Source organism: Monodelphis domestica, chromosome 1 (assembly GCF_027887165.1).
Source record: "Monodelphis domestica isolate mMonDom1 chromosome 1, mMonDom1.pri, whole genome shotgun sequence".
In the NCBI taxonomy this organism is placed as follows: domain Eukaryota; kingdom Metazoa; phylum Chordata; class Mammalia; order Didelphimorphia; family Didelphidae; genus Monodelphis; species Monodelphis domestica.
In genome coordinates this window covers 715,401,287-715,428,034 of record NC_077227.1, presented here as the reverse complement: position 1 = coordinate 715,428,034, position 26,748 = coordinate 715,401,287, and the positions used below count along the sequence as shown (strand labels likewise).

Genomic DNA, 26,748 nt, shown 5'->3' with positions numbered 1-26,748 from the left:
CAATCTTATCAAATGCTACAGTCTCAGGTCCATGTTGAAGAAGGTCCCCCACCAGCCCCCAAAGCCTCAAAAGAGCTTGAAGACCACATGACAGGAAGTGTCAGTCTCTTTTAAAGATCCTTCTTTAAGTCACTTCTTGTTCCTTCCTCCATTTTAGGGGACCAATTGTAGTAAGTTCTCTGTTCATTCTCTTAACTTGACCTGAGCTCTGGGGATAATATAGTACATGGAATTTAGGAGTTATCCCCAGACAGGAATAAATTTGGGACTGGACCAAATCGGTAAAATCAGTCCCCTGTCCAAATCAATTCATGCTGGCAGGCCAAAAGGAGCAATAATTTCTATGTTGGCAACAAAAGCTAGTGTGTCTTGGGTGGTAGGAAACCCTTCCAGCCATCTGGTCAGCTAATCCACTATGACTAGACAAAATTTATAATCTCCAGCCTTTGACATTATTATGAAATCAATTTATAAGTGTTCAAAATGTATGTAAGCCAGAGGGTGCCCACCAAATGCTTTGCCATGGAAGGAGTGTTGGTTGAATGCTTGGCAGGTAGGGCAGGCTATACAAACTTTAGAGGCTATAGTAGTTATACAAGGTGATATTCATACTAATTTAACAGAATCTAAAATGCCCTGGGTGTCAAAGTAACTGTTTTTATGCACAGACTGGCATATTTGGTGATAAAAACTTCTAGGGAGCATTGGATTTCCTTCAGATGACTCCCATATTCCATTAATCTGTTTTGTTTTGAATTTGTTTCCATTTTTCCTTTTCTTTTTTCATTATAAGAAAGTGATAAATCTGCTTTTTCAAAGTTAAGTGTCAAAGTTAAAATTAATTCAGGCCCTTCTAAGTCTGCTAGCTTTGCAACAACAAATCTGCTTGGTCATTTCCCCTAGATGACTCCTAGGGTCAGTGCCACCTGTATGGACAGAGCAATGAACTACAGCTAGGGTTTTGGGTAGCTAGAGAGCAGAAAAGACTTCATTAATAATTTCTGCATTTGCTATAGATTTTCCAGCTGATAAAAATCCCCTCTGAAGCCATACTCACTGCATGACATTCCAGATGCATACCTGGAATCTGTATAAATAGTTGCCTTTTTGTCTTTGGCAATTATATAGGCATGTTTTAGGGCTATCAGTTCTGCACTTTGAGCACTTGTATTTGAGGGCAGTGAAGATAACCACAGAGTGGCAAATTCTGTGACTGCAGCAGCTCCAGTGTAATGTATGCCATCCCTCATGAAAGAAGAATCTTCAGGGAATAAAACAAGATCTGGGTTGTCTAAAGGAGTGTCCAGGAGATTATCTTCAGGCTTTTCAGTCATGCGCACTAAAGATTCACAACTGTGAAAAGTTTTAAAAGTTTAGGTTCTCCTAAAACTGGTAAATCTGGAAGGAAGGTGGCAAGCTTAAGAATTGTATAGCATTTTAAAGTAATATTTTCATTGCCCAACAAGGTTACTTTGTATCTTGCAAGCCTCCCACTTTTAGGGTTACATGAGGTTCATTACTATGTGGGGTGGGGGTGGGGGGTGGGAAATGGATAGGGATAATTGGCATTAAAATGTCAGGGTCTGGAAAATCAATAGTTTCACTCTTTGATTCCAGGGCCCATAACCTCCCCATACCCCGATCATCCCTTCATAATGATCCTTGGGTATTCTTCTAGGAACCTCCACACTGAGGGGGATTTTCACCCTGAGTATAGCATGGACAAACTCCATTATCATTATGACCAGAAGTTGAGATTGTTTGAGTGTACACAGGAATGAGTGAGCCTTGAGTTCCCCCATATTATCCTCAAGTTTCCTCTCCAACTGAATTTTTTAGTTCAGGGATTAGCTGAGTGGTAGGAGGATTAATTGGTTGGGTTGGACAGGATATGCATTGTATATGACAAACCTGAGATGAATCTCTTATTTGAGTCTCTAGATTATTTAGACTGTTTGTCAATCTTCTCTTAAAGAGACATGGATGGATTGCCACATATCCTGGTATAACAAGCATACTCAGGAACGGTGCTAAATACATCCACTGTGAAATGCTCTCTGGGATTATGAGCCATTTTAAATAGCAAAGAAACATTTTCCCTGATTGGGTTATACTGCTAAAAATCATGTTAAATTGCCTCCTCATTATTTTAAAATTTATTCAATTGCTTGCTATTCTACTTTTTGTCAGTAGGTGGGAGTAATGGCTAGGGATTCAGGTTAGGGTATGGTCTTTTTTAAAGACTTCAGACACACCTTAATCTAATTAGTTTTTGGGTGGAGGGCAGGTGAAAAACCTTTAGCCTGAGCTGTTTTTTGTTTTGTTTTGTTTTGTTTTTTTGAGAAAAGGCTAGGACCATGTGGTTCTTGCCATGTGCTTCCAGGGAGCAGCTTTTAGGCTATGTTGGGCAAAAAGCCACTTTTCTGAGTTGTCCTGGGGCAAAAAGTTTTTATAGATTACTTTTCCCCTACTTTGGGCCTTGAAAGGCTCTCAGGTTTAAAAGGACCAGTTTTTGTTACTTTAACACTACTCTTCCTGACTGATCTCCCCAGGTTTTACCTCCTACTTCAGCTAATGATGGAGGCAGTGGGGGCTTGGAAAAAAGGAGGAAGACTTCCAGGAGCAAGAGAAGGTTAAAACTTTGTTAATTTCAGCTTAATAATCAAATCCCTCTAATCAAAAACAGCTGAGCTGAACTCTCTAACTTTCTCCAGTACTCAGGAATTTGGGACTTCAAGGTAGAGTCTGCCCAGGTGAAAAAACCTGAGGGCCTGCTAATTGGGTTGCTTCCCCATGAGGCAAAGGAGGGTTTGGAAGCAGGGATCCAGGTAAAAAGCACTGAGGGAAAAACACAGTTAATTGTTACCTAATTAAAAAAACAAACAAACAAAAACAGCCAGCTTACTGCCCTTAAGATAAAACTGCTGTGTTTTATTTATCTTAAGGAGAAAGAAAAATAATTGGGACTTAACCTTCTTTTGAAGTTCTGGGTAACTGCTTTAAGTCAATGAAAATAGTGAAAGTTTCTTCACGCATTGAACCACCATGATTTAAGGTTTAAATGGTTGTAAATTTCTGTGAAAGAACTTCTCAAAGAAGCTCAAGAACTTTAGTTCTAGATTTCTTCTTACTGCTCAAGGAGGTTTTGCCTCTGTTGTATTTGTGATGTATTTCTTAGATGGAGGTCTTTCTACTCCTGTTAAATGCTTGTGATTTAAATGTTAGCAAATAGTGTCTGAAAGTTGTATTAACAGTTACCTTCTCCCAAAAGCTGAAGAGGTAGGAGCTGGTGATCTGGATAAGGAAATATCCAGCAAGAGGCAAAAGGAGGTCCAGAATTCATCGCCTTAGATTCTAATCTTTTCTTCTGTTTCTGATATGGTTAATGCGTGAAATATTGCATATCAGCAGAAGTTAATTTTTAATACTGTTGGCAATAAGCTGCACTTCATTCTGGGCATTGACTTTTGGATTTTAGTGCTACAATTCCACCTTTTTTTCAAGCTGTTGTTTATTTCCAGAGAACAAGGGTTTTCTGACTAACATCTGTGTTTGTTCTGAAGTAAAGAAAGTTCTTTTTAGGATAGTGAACTACAGACCTGGCTGGTCATTGCATTCTTTTAACAGGCAAGACATGGTTGGGAAAAAGTTTTGATTTCAATGGTAAGGAAACCCTGAGAATTTTAATCTGACCAACAAATTTCCTCCCAGCCATTTTTGCCTTAGGCCAAAGAGAGAAAGGCAATTTTGGAGCCATGGACAAATTAGGAAAAAAATAATTTAAAAAATAGACTAAAATTAGCAGCAGGTATAGTCTTTGTAGTAAGTAAGTATATTGGAGGTCAACCGATTCCTATTAGAGAGCATCATGGATTTCTCTTGTTTTCCCTTATAGCAAATGAAGCTGTGTGCACAAAGGAGGAATCAGGATTCAAGAGAGGAAAGAATTTAGGGGGTTGGGGCTTTGTGCTGGTTTTCAGAATGTGCCAAAGGTAGACTGCCTGCCTTTATGTGGCCCAAGTGCCAATGCACCAGGTATTTGGGGAGTGCCCCCAAATGCCAATTGTTCATGCTTGTGCTCCAAAGATTTCCACCAGTAGTAAGAGTCAAGCCCTATTTAGCACCACCCATTTGTCCATTTGGTTGGCCATCTGGCATTCAGTCTTGATGAGAAGGGGGTGGGGTGTCAATGGGGAATCCAGAAGGAGCCTAGTGAGATTCCATGACCTCCTAGATTAGTTAGCTTAAAGGTGAAAAGACCCAAGTTTGGCCTTGTCACTGGAGAGTTCCTCCCTGAGGGGAAAGTCCAACCTGAGTCTCAGACTAACAATAGACCCTAAAGTAGTTCAGGTGGGGAGGGATAATGTCATCGGGTGTTAAGTACCTCTTTTGACAATGGTTCTTCCCCTTAGGCCTAAATCCTTTATCTAGGTAGCCCAGCCCTTGGTTGAATCTTTCCCTTTTGTGTCCATTGTAAAGCCCTCACTGTTATTCCTTTTGGGGACTTCTCATTTTCTTTGGTTACCACTGAAAAGCCAATCAACTATCCCTCTCATTTGGAGTCCCCAGGGTCCCATAAAAAGGTATTTAAGCTTCCCTTTTTAATAGTTGTTTGGAGTTTTCATTGTAGACTGGATGGCTCTCCCTGGGGTCAGTGACCAGAGCAACTAGGTCTCTATGTGAGTGTGGGGCAAGCAGCTTTGTGTGGGGGCCCTAAGGAAAGCACTCAACCCCTTTCCTTAATTAAAGAGTGGTTCTTCTCACTATTTAGTAGTTCTGTGAGATTTCCCCTAGTTAACACCAAGATGAAGTCAAGGATACAAGATCTACAAATAAGGAGGACAGGTTTTCACCAGACCAGGAGCTAAGTAGGTTAGAGCAAAGGTGTGAACTAGGCCAGGTGTTAACTAGACCAGGCCAGAAGGTGTTAACTAGACCAGGCCAGAAGGTGTTAAGCAGAACCCAACTAGGAAGGCTAGGATCAAGTGAGAACTCAGCTCTCCTATATATATACGTGCAGGCCTTGAGGGAACTCATTCTGAGAGAATTCTGCTTTGAGGAGGAACTTTCAGAAGTCCAAGTACAAGGAGACAAGTTCTCTAAGGTAAGATTGGAGGGAAAGCCTGGCCATGAACTTCCTTGGACTTCAGAAGACCCACCCCTGTCCCCAAGGACCAGTTTCTGGAGGGAATTTGGAGGGGGGACCAAAAAGTAAATTAGAGAGTTCAATTCTATTCCTGATTTGACCTAGACTTGAACCACTGTAAGCAATGGTGGTAATACTGTTTGCTCAAAGAGCTTATAATGCCTGGATCTGCTGAACTTGAAAGTGTGTGAAGTGGAAATGGAGGGGACCTTGAAAATTTCCAAGTACACCCTCCTTAACCTCTATTAAATGACTGGGGAAACCATCACTGAAAATGTAATGCTTTATTGAGACAGAGAAATGGGGGTTAAGGGGACTATTGTCTCAAGCCATTGACCTAAGACAGAAATGCCCAAAGATTCATAGAAAGATCCCATATTAATCAGAGAATCCTGATACCATCAAGCCTCCCTAAAGGGACTGTAACATTTTTACAGGGGTTGGAGACAGAATGGTGACTAGCTTGACAATGAACACATTCAGGCTAATTAACATCTTCAAGAAATTGGAGAATAACTTGATATTTTAATTTTTAATGATGAGTCAGTTGGAGACAGACACAAAGAGAGGGGGGGGTTGTTCAGGAATGAATTCTCTAGGAGGGACTGGTGAGAGGATCAGTCCAGCCATTGGGCTTGACCTCCTGGAAGAAGCTTCAGCTACAACAGGAGAGACTTCTAAGGCAAAAGGGTAGTCCAGGTTGGCACTGTGGATTTGATCCTGGGTTCTTCCTGGGTCTAAGAAGAGTCCAGGCAGGGACTCCTGCCTCAGGCAAATTCCCAAACCAACTCAAAAGCCTCAATTCAAAACACTGTCCTACAGGGAGGAGGGTAGAATAATCTTGTCTTGAAGGGAGCTTGAAAAGAAATGGATTGGAGAGGGGAGGGGACAGGTTTTTACTAACTTTTTGGAGATATTAATACCTTCCAATAATGTGAAAATAACACACTAATTTCTCACCCCTCATCAAAGGAAGAGCTTAGGCAGGAGATCTGGGTCTTTTGATACCAACTACCTGTAACTGTTGGCCAGCAGGTTCCTCTTTCTGGGCCTATTGCCCCATCTATACAATTAATCAGATCAGGGATGTGGTCAGAATCTGGAAGACAACATTTGGGGCCTTGGTCCTTGGATGTTCTCATTAAGGAATAGGTTGCCTTGGCTTCTGGGATCATTTCTTATTCTGATATTCTAGGAACACTATCAAGGTTTAGGATCCAAGGCTTCAGAATATGACTGGCAAAAGGGATGCTTCAGTTATAAGCAGATGATCAGGAGCTCAGTGACTCTAGTGGAAGAGGAAAAACCTGAGGACCTCCAATCAGTCAGTCCAAGCTTACACACTTAGTTACTGTGAGATCAGGAGCATGTCACTTGCCTAAGCTGAGACTCTTTCCCCCTTTCTAGAAAAGGAGAAATTGCTCTGCTGCACAGGGTGGATGTGAGCCAAGTGGTCTGTAAACTGCAAAGTCCCATAGAAATGTCTGGTTCCATCTGATCTGCTCCTGCACACAAGCCTCGGCTAAAGGGAAGCCAGTTCCTAAGGAGCCACAATGAATGGATCCCTCTTTGCAGAGGGTCACCTGGAGATGTCAGGGTGAATGTCCTGTTTCTGAGAAAACTAAAGACTTGTCCCTTCCCTCCCAGATCACCAGAAATGGCCAAGCAGCTGGAGAAAATGAATTGTTCCGTCTTGGAGGATCATGACAACAGACCAGCAACTGCAGAACCAGCCCCCCAACCTCCAGGTACCATCCCCTGCCCTTGGAAACTTTGGGTGCCTGGAATTTCACACTGATCCTTTCTCCTATCCTCACCCTCCCCATTGAGGCCTCCCTCCTCAGGGCAAGGATGGGAGGCTGCTTAGTAGAGGGCAGGCAATCTCTGACACTGATAACTAGTGACCCTGCCCATCCTTTGGCATAAATAGAGCAAAGAGAGAACTCAGTGAGCAAGAAGCAACTTTATTCCCTGCCCAGATCCTCAGCAGCCCCAGGACTGTGGGGAAGCCATTCCCCTCTCAGAGCATCCTCATTCCTTTGGAACCTGGGCTGAATCTTGTTGGAGAGCAACAAACCTGCCTCTGAGGCAGGAAGAGCTGGGGTCAGTGCCTGCCTCTAATGCCTGCTCAACAAGGACCCCTGCCCAAGTCCCTTGAACTCTCAGAGCCAGAGGCCACTGAGACTTTTATTTGCAAAAATGGTGCCCAGTATTTCACTCATTTTTTCTTTTTTTTTTTGTTTGAGTTCTCTTCCTCCAAATGACTAATATGGAAAGAAGTTTGCCCTGTTTATACATGTAAAATCTATATGAGATTGCTTACTGTCTCATTGAAGGGGGGGAGAGAATTTGGAATTCAAAAGGTTTTTATCAAAAAGAAATGTTAAGAACTTTTAACATGTCATTGGGAAAAATGAGATCTTAAAACATTAGAGAACTGGAGAGCAGAGCTCTAGGTTGAGCTCTGATCTGCTTCCTGGAGACCTCCTCTTTCTATATTATCATATAGGATGATGTCTAAATCTTGGGACAGACTCAGCGCCCATCTATGTGTGCTGTCCAGAACTCTAACCATTCCTTCATGTCTCCTCCAGCCACTAGAAGAAAGGAGAGGCCTAACCTTTCTGCACCTCAAGAGGACACCTGGAGTCCAGAGTCCATTCGTATCCTTCTGGATGTGTGGGCATCCTCTGACATCCAGAGTATGAGGATAGCTGGGAAGAAACTGCGAAACATCTGCAAGGGGATAGCCAATCGTTTACAAATGCAGGGTGTGCAGTGTAGCTGGGTGCAGTGTCGGAACATGATGCTATCCTTGGAAGATATGTACTGGAGTATCCAGGAGGCCAACCAGAACAAGCAGGGGGACCCCATCATTCACCCATTTCATGAAGGTTTGGAAAAAGTTCTGCCCTTCATATATGCCTGTCCTGAAGGCCATAAGGATGAGCCCAAAGTTTATGAACCTTCAGGTAAGATTGAGGAAAATGGATTTAGCAGCTTCACTCTGCTCAGGCAGGGAACTTAGGGGACCCAAGAGTCCCAGTCTCTATTCTTCCTGAAGGGCACTAGGAAGGGTCAGAAGGGTGAAATGTCCTTCCCATGGTTTTCCCGCCTAGGGCTGATAACACCCATCATACTGGAGCTCATCTGAAACCTGAATCAAGGAGCAGAACAGGGAAATGGGGACAAAGGGAGAGACCTTCAACCATTTCTGTCTCTTATACTTCTCTTGTTTCTTTCACAGGGGCATATAGTTGGAAACCAACCCCAACATGGACCGCTCCCTGGCGAAGCCAGGTGCCACCCCAGGAGATGGCTAGGAATAAAACTTCCATTTCCCACATAGAAAACAGACAAACAGTCCTGAACACCCCCCAGGAGCCACCCCAAGCAAAGCCAAGCACTCCCAGACATTTTATCCATAACCCAAGGCATATGACAGCTGGGAATACCCCCCAACATCCATCAATGACTCCTCCCTGCCTTCTGATCCAAACTTCACAGGAGAACCTCCCCCAGAGTGTGCCCCAAGGGGTCCCATGGATCCCAGGCCCACCTATCTTCAGACCAAACCACTTGACCCAGGAGAATATTTTCCACTATCCAACACAAGTCTATGTTCAGCACCTAGGAACACAGGACAGTCCCCAGGAACAACCACAGGAGATCCCTCCCACTGCTGCCCCTTTGATCAACACGAACAATGAAGAGTCATGTGAGAATACCCACCAGAGTCTACCCCTAGGTGTCCCATGGACATTTGGCCCACCTATCTTCAGACCAAGCCACTTGACCCAAGAGAATATTTTCCATTATCCACCACAGACCATCCCAAACCTATCACTACCATTTTCCTGTGTTCAGCACAAATGGACACAGGACAGACCTCAGGAGCAACCTCAGGAGATCCCTCCCACTGCTGCCCCTTTGGCGAACATGGACAACAAAGAGTCGTGTGAGAATACCCCCCAAGATCTAGCCCAGGGGATCTCTTCCATTGTTGTCTCTGGGAACAAGGAAGAGGCAGGTGAGGAAACCACTCAAGATCAACCTGAGAAGATCCCTTCCACTGTGACCTATTTGTTTAACATGGACCATGAAGAGCAAGTTGGAAACACATCTCAAGACCCAGCAGCAGAGATCCCACAGACTGCACCAACTAATTCTTCAGTTCTGAATGAGGAGTCATCTGAGAACACTCCCACCCAAGAACCTCCACAGATCTCCTACTCTCAACCATTTTATATCCCAAACCAACAGATATTTGAATACTTCCCTCCATGTCCGTCACCCCTTCCCCTTCCCAATGGACCTGTACCATTCTTCTACCCACCTTGGTATTTCTTTCCCAACCACTATGTCTGAACATGAGAGGGAATCTTCAAGAAAAGACATCAAGTCTCTCCTCAAATACACAAAGTAATCCTTCACCTGCTTTGGAAAGACTTGCCTGTTAGCAGCTCTGAGTAGGTTTCTACACTCATGCTTTTATGTATTCATTTGACATGCCTTTCTCTTGGTTGGACATATCCAAATAAACCAAGCTATTCATCAAGTTGTGAATTGTCATCTTTCTGGAAATCATTGGGGAAAGGTGGGAGATCATACATGGAAAAGAATAGACCCAGAATAAGTAAGAGAGAGGCCCATCTGATGGAAATTGCAAGACCCCCCTCCTGAAGGCTGAGTCAGGAATCCCAAGTATATCAGAGTATTTTTGCTCTGCTTAGTGTCTATTGGCTCAAAGGAAATCATGTCTATCCTGGCTCCCATAGAAGGGACTACTTTAAATCTCTCACTCAAATGGGGCCCGAACTCTCTGCTCTCAGGCCCAAATCTCAAGTTTAAACCCTCATCAATTGCCAGGGGTCCAGCTTCACTGGCGACTCCAGGGGTTCCTGACACATGGAGAACAATCAGTCAAAATAACAAAGGGAAGACAGATTAATCATTACAGCCATTGCTTTGCATCTGATTGCAGCTCCGCCATCCCCATGCCTGGTTTTTAGTTTTATTCCCATTTTCTTGGCACACAGATGCATTACCTAACACACATGTTCAAAGAGAGATAATTGGAAAAGTGATACATTAACTTTTAACAAATCACTTGATTAACAGTCTATATTCTTATTTTGTGATTACAGACAGCATACAAGAGAAATTATTTTGTCACAGGTGGCTTAATTTTCTCATTAACCTGTGAGAAGTTTTAAGTTTACAATCAAGAAAAATTACTTATTGCTTTTAATAAAATGGAATAATTAATCCACAGTTCTTAAAAGACAATTGAACAATCTTATCATTGAGGTTGAGGGGTACTGGGAACACAATTCAAATTTAGACTGATCATTTTTCAAGGTTTTTAGTAGGGAGTTTCTGAGTTACTGATTTGTGTAATCAAGTCACTGAGGTATATTGAAGCTTGATGTACTTGTACTTATTGTATGGGCCTCTATGATTGATTTGTGTGCTGGCGTCATGAGAACAGGTTTCTGTGAATGGGAAAGTTTTGAGCTTGGCTTGTAACTAGTTTTGCAGGGAATTGTGTACCTAAGTAAAAGTTAACGCATGATAGTCTTTTTGGGATTGGGTTTAAGGGTCTGATCTTTTGGTGATGTTTTGGGGTATTAGGGTACAGGTGTTTTGCTCTTGCATTATTCCTTCTGAGACTGGGGGGGAATAATAATCATGTCAATTCCATAGGCAAGGGACATTGATAAGAGAGGTCATGCAAGGGTGACTGAGTGGACAATCACATCTTGCCAAAAGCCACTCTGGTCTCCTTAGCTACCACACACGACTATGTCAAGGCATTGTGGCCTGATGGCTCCCAGAAATCACTTTAAAATTTATTGATGGCATTTGTCTTCTTATTTGTATCCCTACCCTTTAGGCTCTTGCCTGTCACATACCAGCTTTTGCTGTCAAGATTTTCCCCCAAATATTCTATAGGTTGGAAGCAACCTTAAAGATTATGTGCAGATGGAGAAACTGAAATATAGGGCTTAAAAGAAGGGCTGAAGCTGAGTTTATGTGTGCTAACAGAGCTGAGTGTTCATTCCATACTGGCTTTCTCTGGTTCTTCACTTCACAGCCCTGGAAGAAGTGGTATCTAAGTATAGAAGTCTGAAAGAAGTGCTGACATGAATTCTCTTTGTTCCTTGGATCCCCATCAATGACTAAAATAAATTCCTGCATCTTTAAAGAGTTAGTTCTCTGGATTTTAAAAAATGTCTATACCTCCTTCCAACCAGGTAATGTGGAGGCAAGGAGAGAGAAGGTAACTAACGAGAATACTTCATTAGATATAGAACAACTCTAACTCATTGTGCTATTAGAAATGATGAGTCCATCTTTGGTCTTTCTGGGGCTACTTCATTCCCTCTTTTTTCTGTTGGGGGGGGGAGTCAAATCCTTGACTCATCAGACAGAGGAGAATAATGTAATCTCAACGCCAAAAGCTTAAAAACAGCAGGATTCTCCCAATACCAGAGTCCTCCCTGCTAAAAGAAAAGGAGGTTGAGTCCCCATCTATTTTGGAGATCCATTTCTGCCAACGAGGACAGTGATTTTTCCAGGAAATTAACATTTCTAATTCATTAAGGTCTAAAAAGACAGTTGTAAGCATAGTGAGGAGGGATTGCTCTCTGTGAGGGCAGCTATTTGTTGTTCTGTAAATTCTCTCCCTGGGTCATGGCCTCCCACATCCAGCCTAAGTCCCCATGTCCGGCCTAGTAAACATTCTTTATCCTCTGGGTTTTTTAATAGTCAGGGAAAGGGGACTCCTGAAATCGTGGGGGACATCCTAGACCCTGCTTCCCCCCTTTGCAGTATGATATCTATCAGGGTCCTCCTGCCGCCACTGGGCAACAGTTCCACATCCCCAGGCTGCACAATAGAATTCTCCCCCTGATTTGCTTGATGGTGGCCCTGTAGATGGGCAAACATAGCCAGGGGCTTCTGATAGATACAGAGTCCCTGATAGAGTTGTGCATGAAAGGGTCTGAGGGATCTGTCCATTCACTCCCAAGTAAATCACCCAAATCAAAAGGGATTTGGGGGGTTTTCTCCTCCCAGGTTGGTCTGTCACTAATTCCTTCTAATCCCTTGTTGCACTGGGCCCTCAAGAGGGCAAAGGGGAGGAGGCTTACCCAGTTCTCGCCAGACTCTAGGACCAATTTTGTCAGGGTCTCCTTCCAATTGCTGAGTCTCCCTGGCTACCAAAGCAGGCCCATTATCTAACCCTATTCCCAGTGGGAGCCCAAACCCAGGAGTGATCTCTGACATTAATTTCTTAACTACCGCTGGGGCAGTTTCATGCTTTGTTGGATATGCTTCTACCCAACCTGAAAAGATATCTACCAGGACTAAAAGGCACCTGTACCCATATGTCCCTGGCTTGATTTCTGTAAGTCTACCTCTCACTGTTCTCCTGGCTCTAGCCCTCTTCACCAGGTGCCCCCTGGTTCCTTCAGTCCTCCCTTTTGATTAACCCGTGCACATGTTTCACATCTCTAAGTGATGTCTTTGCAGATTCTGTGCATAGTATAAAAGAAAAAGTCTCTGTCCAGTATATCATTCAGTTTTGTGCCTCCCATATGGGTGGTGTCCTGTATTCTTTTTGCTAGCTGTCTCCCCACTGCTCCTGGTAAGTCAGTCCTGCCATTTGGCAGGCCCAGCCATCCATAGGGGGAACCACACAGCCTCCAGGAGGGCCAGAATCTCAGGCCTGCTCTTTAGTTTTCTGAGAAACAACATTCGAACTGAAATTTCCAGATGATCCTCTGCAAAGAGGGATCCATTCAGTGTGGCTCCTTGGGAACTGGCTTCCATTTAGCTGAGGCTTGTGTGGAGGAGAAGATCAGATGGAACCAGACATTTCTATGCACCAGCAGTGAGGAACCCCTCCTGGTTCAGTGCCCCCTGCCATCCCATCCCCTCTTCTCTCCAAATATCTAAGGGGAAAAGGGATGATGGTCTTAGTATTCTGTAGCTTCTTCAGAGCTGAGAATGGGTGTAGAGCTGTCCCTGCCTATGGTCAGGAGATAGCTATTGACTATAGGCAAAATCCAGGACTTTCAGGCTGGAATGTTTGCCAAGTTTACAAATGCATATGAATACATATCCCACAGGGGAATAGCCAAAATTTGAACAAGGAGGGAAAAGTTGCAGACACAAGTCTTTATGGGTGTGTCCTCAGTGAATGTTGGGGTCCCAGGTCGGTGGAGACCTGCTTGGAGATCTGAAGGGTGTGGGGCAAACACTACAACACCAGATATAAACAGAACATTAGTACAACAGCAATTGGCATCATACATTTGCATTTGGTATCTTAGCCAACAGACTTCCTCTTCAGAAATCATCTTCTGTCAGGAATAGATCCCTTTAGGAAACTGGATTCCTGAGTTGTTTGCAGAGCTGGTATGTGATGTCTCTGTTAAAGAATATCCCTTTGCAAAGTACACATTAACTTTAAACATCTATAAACACTTGAGTAACAATATCTTACAGGTGTATTCCTTTACCCCAGATTCTGGGGAAAATTCAAGAACGCTTTGAGCTATATTCCCAAGATCAAGATCCAAACTTCAACTGTGGTAAATTAAGGCTGCAAATACAAGCCATCTATGAATAAATTTCACCTACTTCTCAAAGTATGTTCCTAACAATTTGAGAATTCCCAATTATTAGGGTTGTTTGAGGAAATGGAAACTTTGATATCACAATTTGCATTATGTGCTGATTATGGGAATTATCATGAAGGAAGAAGGCCCAAAAGGGAAAATATCTCCTCATGCCACAAAGGACACAGTGAGTGGCTTCACATGCAGGTCAAAGCTATCACTGGCTTGTGCCATCATTGTAATTAATAGCCTAGATGGTCAAAAGAGGTCCATTTCCAGGTGAGACCAGAACATGCCTCTGTAACCATCCCAGGATTTTCTCTGTCCTTGGTGTGCTTGGTCACCATTAAATCCCAAAAGCCTTCTTTTGCTTTAAAAGACAAGTCTCACCCATTTCAGCTGAGAGAAATTCTGCTTATCAGTAGTCCAGAAACAAATTTCTATACCCTCAAACAAGCCTTTTGTGATCATTTACCCTCTCTAAGGATTCCTTAAAGCCTATGAGTCTACATTATAGCAGTTATTCTTACATATTTTGGCAGTAATTTACATATCACAAGTTAGTCACAAAACCTGAAAAAAAAAAAACATGAGTGCTGAATTAAGTAGCTCCATAGTAATATAAATCAGGGCTGTATCATCTCCTGGACCGAGGCCATCTGAAAGACTAAGACAAAGTCATACAGGAATCACTTCAGGGTGACTGTCCAGAGAAATTAAAGAACCATGTATGATTTTCCCACAACACATGCATTAATTTTATATATTATCCCTAAGTTAAAGATCCTATCATGAGAGCAGAATATTTATCTGTTTTCTTTCACCTTCTCTCTCCCTCCCTCTCTGTCTCTCTCTTTCTTCCTTCAAAACCCCTCTGCTTAGAAAGCAGAACACAACTTCCATTTTTCCTTTACAAACCCACATACTAAAGCTTTATGGACTTTAGATCAAAGTCCTTTCCTTCTAAATTCAAATCCAACACACCATCCCACCTTCTCTGACTAACTTAAGTCAAACAAACATACTGGTGGTATCACTTCAATTGCTAATCAGTAACCCAAACAAATTCTGATTTAAAAGATTACATCATTGAAACACTATCTTTAGCATAGTGCTCATTCTTTATAAATTCCAGTTCATAGTACAAATTGGTAAACTGAGGTAACCCCTGAGTATTGAACAAAATAGGTGGCACAGGTTTACAATGAGCTTTTGTTCACATCCAAACAATACTTAAAACACATATTTTAGCAGCAACTCATATAACAATCATAAAATTCTGAGCAAGCATTCTTCACATATATGCCATTTTTAACATCCTACCCACTCTTTGGCTACTGTTTGCAACATATATCCTTAAACAGATCAAAATGTAGACAAAATATCAGCCAACAAATTCCCAAACTCCTGTGAGGTGACTTATCAATTATATATCACTCAACTCATTTTATCACTCTGGACCTGGAATGTTTGCATTAAGATTCCACAGCTTCAAACAAGCTTTTTGGTCAGACGGGGCTGGCAATATTTGCTTGCTTGAGCACCTTAAAACCTCCAAAAATACAATTAAAATATATTCATCTTTAAGGTCTACCACACAGTGATTGTCAACTTTTTTAGATCCCTATTTCAGTCCCTAAGTATCAGTGTGGAACAATTATAAGCACTTCTTTCTCCTTCCTGCAAGGAAGGGGTTAATAGCTTCTGAGCATTTTATTCTAAGTCTGCTGGGCTTGATTTAGATTTTATTACTTAGCAAACTTGTCCCATCCTTCTTTAACCAGTGAGCTTACTATAATTCAAAAGTTTGAATGTATCAAACCCTTTTCATAATAATTTCCTCTCAGTGGATTTCAGTTTGAACTCCGCACTTCCAAATAACTCTGATTAAGTCCTTTAGCAATGTTTCAGTGTAACCAAACTGAAGTGCAAAGCGTTTACCTGTACTTCTCTCAAACCTGTCTAAAGTAGAATAGAACCTCCAATTTAGTTTCTTTGTAGCTCAAAACATTGCCACATTCCTAATTAAAGTCCATCAACATTATTCCAATTCATAATTTGTTATATCTATTTCATACTAGAATTCATAGTATCAGTTAGTACCTCTATTCATTACTCCTATTTCTTATACCCCTAACTTATTTAGGTGTAAAACTTAATTCTCTCTAAAATACAAATGCACACATAATTTGTATTCACTCCATACATGTTCATCTCTAGATCACAAATTCCTTCCTATGCATTTTGCACATTTAAAAACAATTCATATAACCTTGATCAAAGACAACACCATTTAAAAATTCCCTCCTTTGCAAAATACTCAATTATTAAATCCCATGCACAGATTAACCACTTTAAAAAACTTCTTGTGTCATATGAGTTCTTGCTGCCAGTTCTGACAGCACATACATTAAACAAATCTGATTTGAAGGATTCCCAATTTCAAATTCTAGAATAAGTTCTTCTCAAAAACATCACAACTTTTTCTGAATAACTTTTACATCCATAAAGTACATCTATAAAGTAGCCAGTACAATTTCGGTCCATATAGAATAAACATTTCTCTCCATGTCAGACTTGCTATCAATCACATTTAGACAATTCTCAAATTCACTGAAATCATTATGAATTGCAAGGTTTAACAAAACAAACCTCTAACCATGAGTTTTGTGCTCAAAAAACATTTGATCGGGGTCCTTCTCCCATGTCCCTCCCCAGGGCCACCCATTCCCGGCAAAGGTTTGTAGTTTCCCCCTTATTATTTTTTAAACTGAGACTCCCAGATTCTGCACCCGAGTTTTAAAGTCAGGGTAGTGGCTCAGGACAAGGTCTAGGGGGGTAGATTGATTCTGATCCATCTTCGTGCCCTTGCTTGTGAGAATGGCAGACAACCCAGAGACAATTACACAGAAAATAGACAGACAAAAAGACATACAAAAAATCCGTTTAGTTGATCCGAACAGAACAACGTTTGGAGCGGGGAGGGAGCTTGCTCAAAGCTACTCCCCACCCATCCTGGCGCCTTACCAAAAAGGTCCCGTGCCCTTGTGGGGTCTCAGGTGCATCCACCCTGAGACCCCTACCTGGGGACTAGACTACCCCGCTAGGGACTCGAACCCCGACCCTCGAGAGGCAGGGGAGGACTCCAACCTCCCCAAGTTCCACCTCTTGGCTTCTCAACTCTTGTGAAACCCTTTTCCTCTCTCTAACCAAGTCACTTCCCTGTTTTCTCGACCTGATCCCTCTCAGGAGGCAGGAAATGAGATACGGACCAGTCCTCACTCAGAAACGTGAGGGTGAGGAGGTGGGCTGTCACCTCTGTCTGGTCAGGCAGAGTGACCCAGTGGCTTAACATAGGATGGCCCCCTATGACCCAGGGGACATGGTAAATATACATCCACTAAGTCAAATACACAATCACTCCCACACTCACTCTCACATTCAATCAGCAATCAACTCACCTTCAGGGTTTCAGCACAAGAGCTGGGGAAGTCTTCCCTTTGTCCTGGTGTCTCCTAGGGGGGCCCTACTACCATCCCGGCAAGCCCCCATATGTTAGGGTCCCAGTGGAAGTACCCCACACAGGAACATGCAAAGACAATGCAAAAGGCATCAGGGAGAGGTTTATTACTAGCACGCACCCTTGCTAGGACGGTTACCCAAAAGAACCGCCCAGGGCAAACCTGAGAGAGCAAATTTATAGAGAGCAGCTTGAAAGGGGGTAAGCAAGATATCTGTCTCAACAGCTGTGGCCTTGCAGCTTCTTCTAGGATTTTTATCAACTCTGACTTTGCAGTTTTTCCAGGAATTATTCCTTTAGACACAGTGCAATCCCCACTCCCTTCACCATGTTTTAGCAAGGGCATAACTGAGCTGAAGACTGTGCAGAGGAGGGTAGCCACCACAAGGAGGCAGCTCAGCTGAATTTCATATGAGTTCAAATTGTTGGAGATGTTCACCTGGAAGAAGAGAAGTGATGGGCCACATGGAGCTGTCCTCAAATATTCAGGGGGTGAACGGAAAAGGGAATCTGACCTATTTGGCTTGACCCCAGAAGGCAGAACTGAAGCCATGGGAGGCTTTTACAAAAAGGCAAATGCAGACTTGTTGATGTAAAACCATGCCTAATGGAGAGGGGCCAAAGAATGGATTGGCAGAAGTGAGGGGGAAGTGGGTGTCCCACTCAAAGGAGGGAGTGATCAAAGTCTGGGGGCCTCCATTCTGGACAAGCTGTGGTTGGGCATTCTTGTTCAGAAGCAGTTTGAATGAACTGAGGTCCCATCTACCTCTCTAAACATCTGTGAGCATGATCTATGGGTAAAGATCTATGGCTTCACCAGAGGCTGGCATGAAGCCCTCTCAGGAGGGCTCCCACCTCTTTTATCCTTCACACATAGATATGTGAGCGGTATATCAGGGCCTCTGAACACCAGTGGATTTCTAGTCAGATGTTCATTGGAGTCCATATCCTCTCACTCATTTCCTGTGTCATCAAGGACAAACCACAGGACTCACTGAAGGCTGTATCCCCACTTAGAAGTGAGAGCTCTTTGTATGTGATTGATGAAAAACTACAGGCTCAACTATTTACTCCAAGCTCTTAATGATCCCTCTTTTCTGGGTTTTCAAAGTTCTCCAGAGCTCCCCAAATACTTGATCTGCCTTGATGCTCCTAAGGCCCAGAGATCCAGGATTACTGAGGGATATTTCAGTATTGAATAGTCTTTAAGTAGACAGGTATTTACCAGGCCAGGAGCTAACTAGGCTAGAGCAAAAGTGTGAACTAGGCCAGAAGGTGTTAACTAGACCAGGCCAGAAGGTGTTAACTAGACCAGGCCAGAAGGTGTTAACTAGACCAGGCCAGAAGGTGTTAACTAGACCAGGCCAGAAGGTGTTAAGTAGAACCCAACTAGGAAGGCTAGGATCAAGTGAGAACTCAGCTCTCCCATATATATACTTGCAGGCCTTGAGGGAACTCACTCTGAGAGAATTCTGCTTTGAGGAGGAATTTTCAGAAGTCCAAGTACAAGGAGACAAGTTCTCTAAGGTAAGATTGGAGGGGAAGCCTGGCCATGAACTTCCTTGGACTTCAGAAGACCCACTCCTGTCCCCAAGGACCAGTTTGTTGAGGACTGAAGGATGACTGCCCAGTTTCTGGAGGGAATTTGGAGGGGGGACCAAGAAAGTAAATTAGAGAGTTCAATTCTATTCCTGATTTGACCTAGACTTGAACCACTGTAAGCAATGGTGGCAATACTGTTTGCTCAAAGAGCTTATAATGCCTGGATCTGCTGAACTTGAAAGTGTGTGAAGTGGAAATGGAGGGGACCTTGAAAATTTCCAAGTACACCCTCCTTAACCACTATTAAATATGACTGGGGAAACCATCACTGAAAATGTAATGCTTTATTGAGACAGAGAGAGTGAGAGGGAGAAATGGGGGCTAGGGGGACTATTGTCTCAAGCTATTGACCTAAGACAGTAATGCCTCCCTAAAGGAATTGTAACATTTTTACAAGGGTTGGAGACAGAGTGGAGACTAGCTTTACAATGAGCACATTTAGGATAATTACCATCTTCATGAACTTTGAGAATAACTTGATATTTTAATAGTTTAAAGAATGTTGGAGACAGGTACAAAGAGGGGAGTTGTTCAGGAATGAATTCTCTAGGAGGGACTGGTGAGAGGATCAGTCCAGCCATTGGGCTTGACCTCCTGGAAGAAGATTCAGATGCCACAGGAAAGACTTCTAAGGCAAAAGGGTCGTCCAGGTTGGCTCTCAGGATTTGATTCTGGGTCTTTCAGGGTCTAAGAAGAGTCCATCAAGGGACTCTAGTGGAAAAGAACAACCTGAGGACCTCCAATCAGTCAGTCCAAGCTTACACACTTAGTTACTGTGAGATCAGGAGCATGTCACTTGCCTAAGCTGAGGCTCTTTCCACCTTTCTAGAAAAGGAGAAAATAGAAGCTCTGTTCCTCAGGGTAGATGTGAGCCAAGTGGTCTGCAAACTGCAAAGTCCCATAGAAATGTCTGGTTCCATCTGATCTGCTCCTCCACACAAGCCTCAGCTAAATGGAAGCAAGCTCCTAAATAGACACACTGAATGGATCCCTCTTTGCAGAGGGTCACCTGGAGATGTCAGTGCGAATGTCCTGTTTCTGAGAAAACTAAAGACTTGTCCCTTCCCTCCCAGATCACCAGAAATGGCCAAGAAGCTGGAGAACATGAATTGTTCCATTTTGGAGGATCGTGACAACAGACCAGCAACTGCAGAACCAGCCCCCCAACCTCCAGGTACCATCCCCTGCCCTTGGAAACTTTGGGTGCCTGGAATTTCACACTGATCCTTTCTCCTATCCTCACCCTCCCCATTGAGGCCTCCCTCCTCAGGGCAAGGATGGGAGGCTGCTTAGTAGAGGGCAGGCAATCTCTGGCACTGATGACTAGTGACCCTGCCCATCCTTTGGCATAAATAGAGCAAAGAGAGAACTCAGTGAGCAAGAAGCAACTTTATTCCCTGCCCAGATCCTCAGCAGCCCCAGGACTGTGGGGAAGCCATTCCCCTCTCAGGGCATCGTCATTCCTTTGGAACCTGGGCTGAATCTTGTTGGAGAGCAACAAACCTGCCTCTGAGGCAGGAAGAGCTGGGGTCAGTGCCTGCCTCTAATGCCTGCTCGACAAATAGCCCAGCCCAAGTCCCTTGAACTCTCAGAGCCAGAGGCCACTGAGACTTTTATTTGCAAAAATGGTGCCCAGTTTTAGGGGAAGGGTAGAAGGACCTGCCAATGTCAAGGAATTCACCTTTTATCCCTTCTCCCTAAACTGCTGGCATTGGTGACCTCAGAGTTTTGTGGGAGGAGGAGGGGAAATACAAAAGGGTGACCTTGAAAATCCAGCTCAAACATCATTTCCTTTATTTCATGCCTCAAAGGAAGAAGATACTCAGTTCAAAAGGTTATTAGAAATGGAGAGCATCCATCCATCCATCCTTTCTTCCTTCTTTCCTTCCTTCTTTCCTCCTTACCTCCCTCCATTACTCCCTTCCTTTCTTTGCTTTAAATAAAGACTGAAGCATAGTGTATTTCACTCATTTTTTCTTTTTTTTTGTTTGAGTTCTCTTCCTCAAAATGACTAATATGGAAAGAAGTTTGCCCTGCTTATACATGTAAAATTTATATGAGATTGCTTACTGTCTCATTGAAGGGGGAGAGTGGGAAGGGGGGAGAGAATTTGGAATTCAAAAGGTTTTTATCAAAAAGAAATGTTAAGAACTTTTAACATGTAATTGGAAAAAATAAGATCTTAAAACATTAGAGAAATAGAGAGCAGAACCCTAGGTTGAGATCCCAGCACGTGTGATCTGCTTCCTGGAGTCTTCTTCTTTCTATATGATCCGTATAAGATGATGTCTAAATCTTGGGATAGAGACTCAACACCTGTCTATGTGTGCTGTCCAGACCTCTAACCATTTCTTCATGTCTCTCTCTTCCAGCCACAAGAAGAAAGGAGAGGCCTAACTTTTCTGTAGCACAAGAGTGTATTGAATACCAAGGATGGTTATGCCCAGACATCCTTTGCCATTTTGTATCACAGAGAAAGAGTTTTTTGAAGACTGAGTCACCCAAAACTTCAACTGTCAAGGATAGTCCCGTTGGACCCCCTTTGGTCTCCAAGGCTGACTAATGACAGCCAGAAGGGACCTCAGTGGTCATCTAATCCAGTGATGTCAAACATGTGTCCAATAGACCTCAAGTGGCTCACAACTCTTCCAATGTGTCCTGAACCAGCTTAAAAATGTAATTGGGGAACATGTTAACAAATTAAAATTTAAAATATGATGTGTTGACTGGGAAAAAACACAAAACTATTAAATAGTCAAAATCACTCTTTATTCAGGGCCAAAAGGGGTTCAGTGTTAGTAGGCCTCGACAGAGAGCTGCGCCACACACAACTTCAGAGTCCAAGGATTGAAATCTGGCCTCTGGTCACTGACCCCTGGGGATGCCAAATGTAAGAGAATGACAATTCCAAAGAGCCATTAAAGTTGGGGTGCTTAAATACCTTTCTAGGTAAAACATGGGAGCTGAGGATGAGAGGGACAATTGATTGAATTTACAGTGTTAAGAAAGGAAAAGGAGGAGTTCCAGACAGGAATAACAGTGAGGGGATTTTGCTTTACAATGGACACAAAAGGGAAAGATACAGTCAAGGGATGGGCTACCTAGGTAAAGAACTTTGGCCTAAGGAGAGAAATCACTGGTACAAAAGAGATACTTAACACCCAATGACATTAGCCCTCCTCAGCAAAACTACTTTAAGGTCTATTATTAGTCTGAGACTCTGAGGTTGGACTTTCTCCTCAGGCAGAAACTCTGATGTGACGAGGTCAAACTTGGGGTTTTCACTTTTAAGCTAACTTGCTCATGGAATCTGACTAGACTACAAGTTTGGGGGCTTTTAGGTCCCATATTGACACCCCTACACTGATGACCAAACAAATGGACAAATGGATGATGCTATATAGGGTTTGACCCAGTTACTAATGGTAGAAAACTTTGGGGCCAGGTATAGGCAATTGGCATTTGGAGGCACTCCCCAAATTCCTGGTGCATTGACACTTGTGCCAGAGAAAGGTAGAAAATCTACTTTTGTCAAATTCTGATGAGCAGCACGTGACCCCAATTCCCCCAAAGTCTTTTGTCCCTTGAATCAGATGGGTAGAAACTGGGGGCTGCAAAGCAACCCCTAGGAAGGATAGAAACACCCACTGAAACCCCACTAAGTGACTTTCATTATTAACATCTCCTTATTATTGGAATTACTATGATTATTATTCTTACTTAGCCCCAGGAAAAATAGATGAGAGCAACATGCTTGCAGAGGTAATACAGATGTCCCACTCTGTCCCCCCAGGATATTACAAACTCTTCTGTTGTAACAACATAGTGAAATGATCACAGAATGTTGATTAAGTGATTTGTTAATGTGTGATGTATCCAATTATCTGTAAAAGGTCATGTATTTTGAAAAATGATTGTGTGCCAGAAAAGTATGTACTCACTAAAGCTTTAAAATAAACGAACCCTCCTGCCATGGCAGAATGACTGAATGATGCCTATGCACAGGTTTGAGTACTCCTTTCCCATTTGGTTAATTCTGCTTTTTAAAAGAAATTCTACACTTCAGTGGATTTTTGTACCTTGTGTGATATTTTTTGAGAAAGGAAATGGAGGATTGGAAAAAAGGGGGATAATGGGAGGTTTGTATGGGGTATGGAGGAGTTGAGGGGAGAGAGGGAATATCACAGCAAAGGAGGGAGATGCCCCCTGCTGAGAGGAAGCAGCAGGGGTCTGATAAGGACTGTTTGTCCTGGAATGACTGAACTGAGGTTCAGCTCCCTCTATGACCAGAAAAGATAGTCCACTTATCTGACTGTGAATTCAAATAATATAAAGTTTAATAACCAGTTGGAATTGGAGTTGTTTTTTTTTCCTTAGCTTCAGAGTTGAGGCCAGACCCAGGGGCTGGTGGAGGGTTCTCCCACTCCCATCTACTCTAAATCAGTCCTGCTTTGTCTAATTCAGAATCTTAGCAGTAGACAGAAAGCAAACAAGAACAGTTCTGACCTTCAGAAGTAATTGGGCCTGAATCTTTGGGCTGAACCAAGAATAGCCACACCTCACCAGATTGGGATGAACAAGCTCCTCTCTCCTCCAACACCAGGAAAGAACTTCCCCACCGGCAGGAAGGAAGTGCTAGTCACAAGACCCAACTGCCACTCCCAGTTGCCCCTTCCCCCACCAACTGTCAGTCTTATTTCCTTTCCACAATAGTACCCTTTTTTTGTTGTGACCTTCCCAAAGTCACTTATTTATATTATAGTTACCAATTTACTAAATCTACTCTAAGGAATTCTTAGCAGGAAAGTTTGGGTAAGGGTAATTTTGAGGTTTTACAATAAATTTAGCACAATAAATGTCGAACAAAACTATTAGAAGAAATTTGAATCTTAGTGCTAATACGACTTACTCTACATTAACTAAAACTAATACATTATTTATTGAAATTATTTACATATAATACAACAATATACATTGTCATAATGTCAGTCAAATAGAAATATCTATTGATCTTTCTATTTGCCTAAGACCTTATGGAACTAACTATATACATATTTACATTTTGCATAAATATAATTTCAGACCTTGTTTATATAAACAAGGTCTCTCAATATATTAGCAATTTTGTTTTTTGTGTCTAATAGTGTTGTGTTGAGTTAATACTTATCAAGTTTCTTCAGATTTCCACTTCTCATGTTGACTGATGGATATCTTCTTTCTTCCAAGTTATGTAGTGATGCATGCTAATTCCCTAATATGTGAAATTACTTTTGTTTTATTATTTCAACACACTCAGTCTTACACAAAAGTCTCGTTTTTGATCTGTCCTCTTCTTATATAAACAAATTTACAAAGTTTAAAGTCTTAGCTGTCCATTTCAGCTTTTTTGTTTGTTTCTTGTCTCTAGCATATTTTCTTGAAGCTTTTCCTCTGGGCTAGTTTAAAATCTTTTCCTCTGGGATGTTTTTCCTCTGGGATGCTTTTCCTCTGGGTTGCTTTTCCTCTGGGTTGTTTTTCCTCTGGGTTGCTTTTCCTCTGGGCTGGAAAGTTGTCTAGAACATTATGTGTCACTATTATTTCTTTGTGTTGTGTTTTTTATATTAATCAGTTTTGTTTTCCTTTCTCAGAACTTTCTTTTGTCTAATTATCTTCTATGTCTGTTACAGTGGTGTAGAATTTTTTTTCTGGTTCTGTGGGAACAATGAAACCATGAGTCTTTCCCTGCAACTTTTATAGCTGTTGGGGTAATAAGCAATACTTCATGTGATTCAGTCCATTTTATGTCTGTAGCCAATTTTCTATTGAAATTTTTTAAGTATACTATATCTCCTGGTTTGATGTTGTGCAAATTGTAGGCCAGGGGTACTGTTTGTTGTATTAAGCCCATTGCATGCAGCTCTGCTATTCTTGTTTGTAAAGCTTGTATATATTTTGTTAATTGACAGGCCATGGGAATGCTTTGCATCTGATAGCTGCTCTGACATTCCCAGGCCTGAGATTTATTTTTATACCCATATTATTGGCATGCAGGTACACAAAATCAAAGAGAGATAATTGGAAAAGTGATATATATATTAACTTTTAACAAAGCTACCACATGTGACTCTGTGAAGGCATCATGGCCTGAAGGCTCCCAACATTATCCCCATGATTATATTTTGGGTTTATTTTTGTGAATCTAATCTTTTGATGATATTTTGGGGAAATAGTGTCCATGCATTTTCCTTTCATATTACTTTTTCTGAGACTAAGGAGAAGACAATAATCATATCAATTCCATTAGGAAGGGATGTTGATGAGAGAAGTCACACAGAGAGCTCTGAGTGGATGATTCCATCCTGCCAAGGATCCATTTTGTGACCTCCTAGCCTCCACAAGTGACCGTGTCAAGACATTGTGACCTGATGGCTCCCATCAATTGGTTTGGGATATTTAACTTTTATGTTTATGTGGCACTACGCCGGTCAACTTCTGAGCTCCTTTGTCTTTCATTTTTCCCTTGATTCAGGCATATTCATTGAGCTAAAATCTCATGATATAAGTTAGTGGCAGGTTGAAAGTCCAAAGCTTTTTGAGTATGCATCTATATGCTAGGCAAATGGGCATCTTAGCTAATTCTATTACAAAATGTAAAGCAGTTAAAAAAATTTTCAATACTGGTGAAATGTGCTTTAAATATAAAAGAAATGAGAGAAAAAAACCTCAAATACTGTATCATATAAATCTTGAAATTTCTCAGACTTGTGAATGTTAAAAATTTTCTCCAATGGGGAATTCTCAATTGGAACAATTCCCTACTAGGAACATTCCTCATTTTGACTGTGTGAACTCACCAGGATCAGAAATGGGAGGACCTCTACTCCATCCATATTTAAGACTGCTTTAGGGGAGAAAACTCCTTGCTAAACAATGAAAGTACTTAGACCCATACTTATAATGAGACAAGGAGTTCTTGAGCCATGCCTGTTTTTAGAATTGATACAATGGGATGCTAGGTATCTATAAAGGTCAGGCAACTTGTAAACTTGCCAGGAGCAAAGAGGTGAAAACTTACCCAGAGGTTTTCTCTTGAGGAGATTAGTCGACTCAGCTGTGTTTTCTCTGGTTCAGACTTTTTCAGAGGTTTTCTCCTAAAGGGATTAGTCCACCCAGCAGTGTTTTTAGAATGGGTTGTCCTTTGGAAAATGTCTACTGTGATTGGTAGATGTAAGGACTTAGGAGAGGTGACATAGGAGAAAACCCCCTATATAAGAAAAAGCAGAATCCTTTTGGAGAATCCTTCTTGAGAAGCAGCTTTTGGAGGATTTTGGAAGCTTTTGGAAGGAGATTCTTTTGGAGATTCGCTTGAGGAAGAATCTCTTGAGAGAGGCTCTAGGGAGAAGGGAAGCTCTTGGAGGACAATCTCTAAGGAGGTCTCACTGGAGCTCCTCTGAGGGGACTCTGTCCCTCTGGAGGCTCTTGAGAGAGGCCCTTTGAAACAGTCTCTGGCTGGAACGCTCTATGAGGAGGACTCTGTCTGGAACTCTCTCTGAGGAGACTCTGTCACTAGAATCCTTGCTTAGACAGACCTTGTGGTGAGTGATAAAAGACAGACTGACTGATCTCTCTCTCTTAAGACTCAGGTCTAGGCCATGTTGGCTTAAGACCCTTCATACTTATTTCCTTTTTCTCTCTTTCTCTCTTTTCTTTAATTCCTCATTGTATTATTAATTAAAATCTCTATAAAACCCAGTTGACTTGGGTATTTGAATAATTGGGAATATTTCCCTGGCGACTACCTTATATATTGATTTAAAAACAAGACACTGTAGTGAAACATATTTTCTGCAGTCACAATTTACTCACCCACTCTT

The 26,748-nt window shown here is 42.2% G+C and overlaps 1 protein-coding gene across 1 annotated transcript; it reads left to right on the top strand.

The window, feature by feature from the left end:
- The first annotated feature begins 6,803 nt into the window (after positions 1-6,803).
- MSANTD5 (Myb/SANT DNA binding domain containing 5) lies at positions 6,804-8,278 on the top strand. The gene is made up of 2 exons (XM_007477517.2): positions 6,804-6,894; positions 7,741-8,278. Exons 1-2 carry the CDS (start codon positions 6,804-6,806, stop codon positions 8,172-8,174), a joined length of 525 nt encoding a protein of 174 aa, XP_007477579.2. The 3' UTR covers positions 8,175-8,278.
- Positions 8,279-26,748: the final 18,470 nt, after the last annotated feature.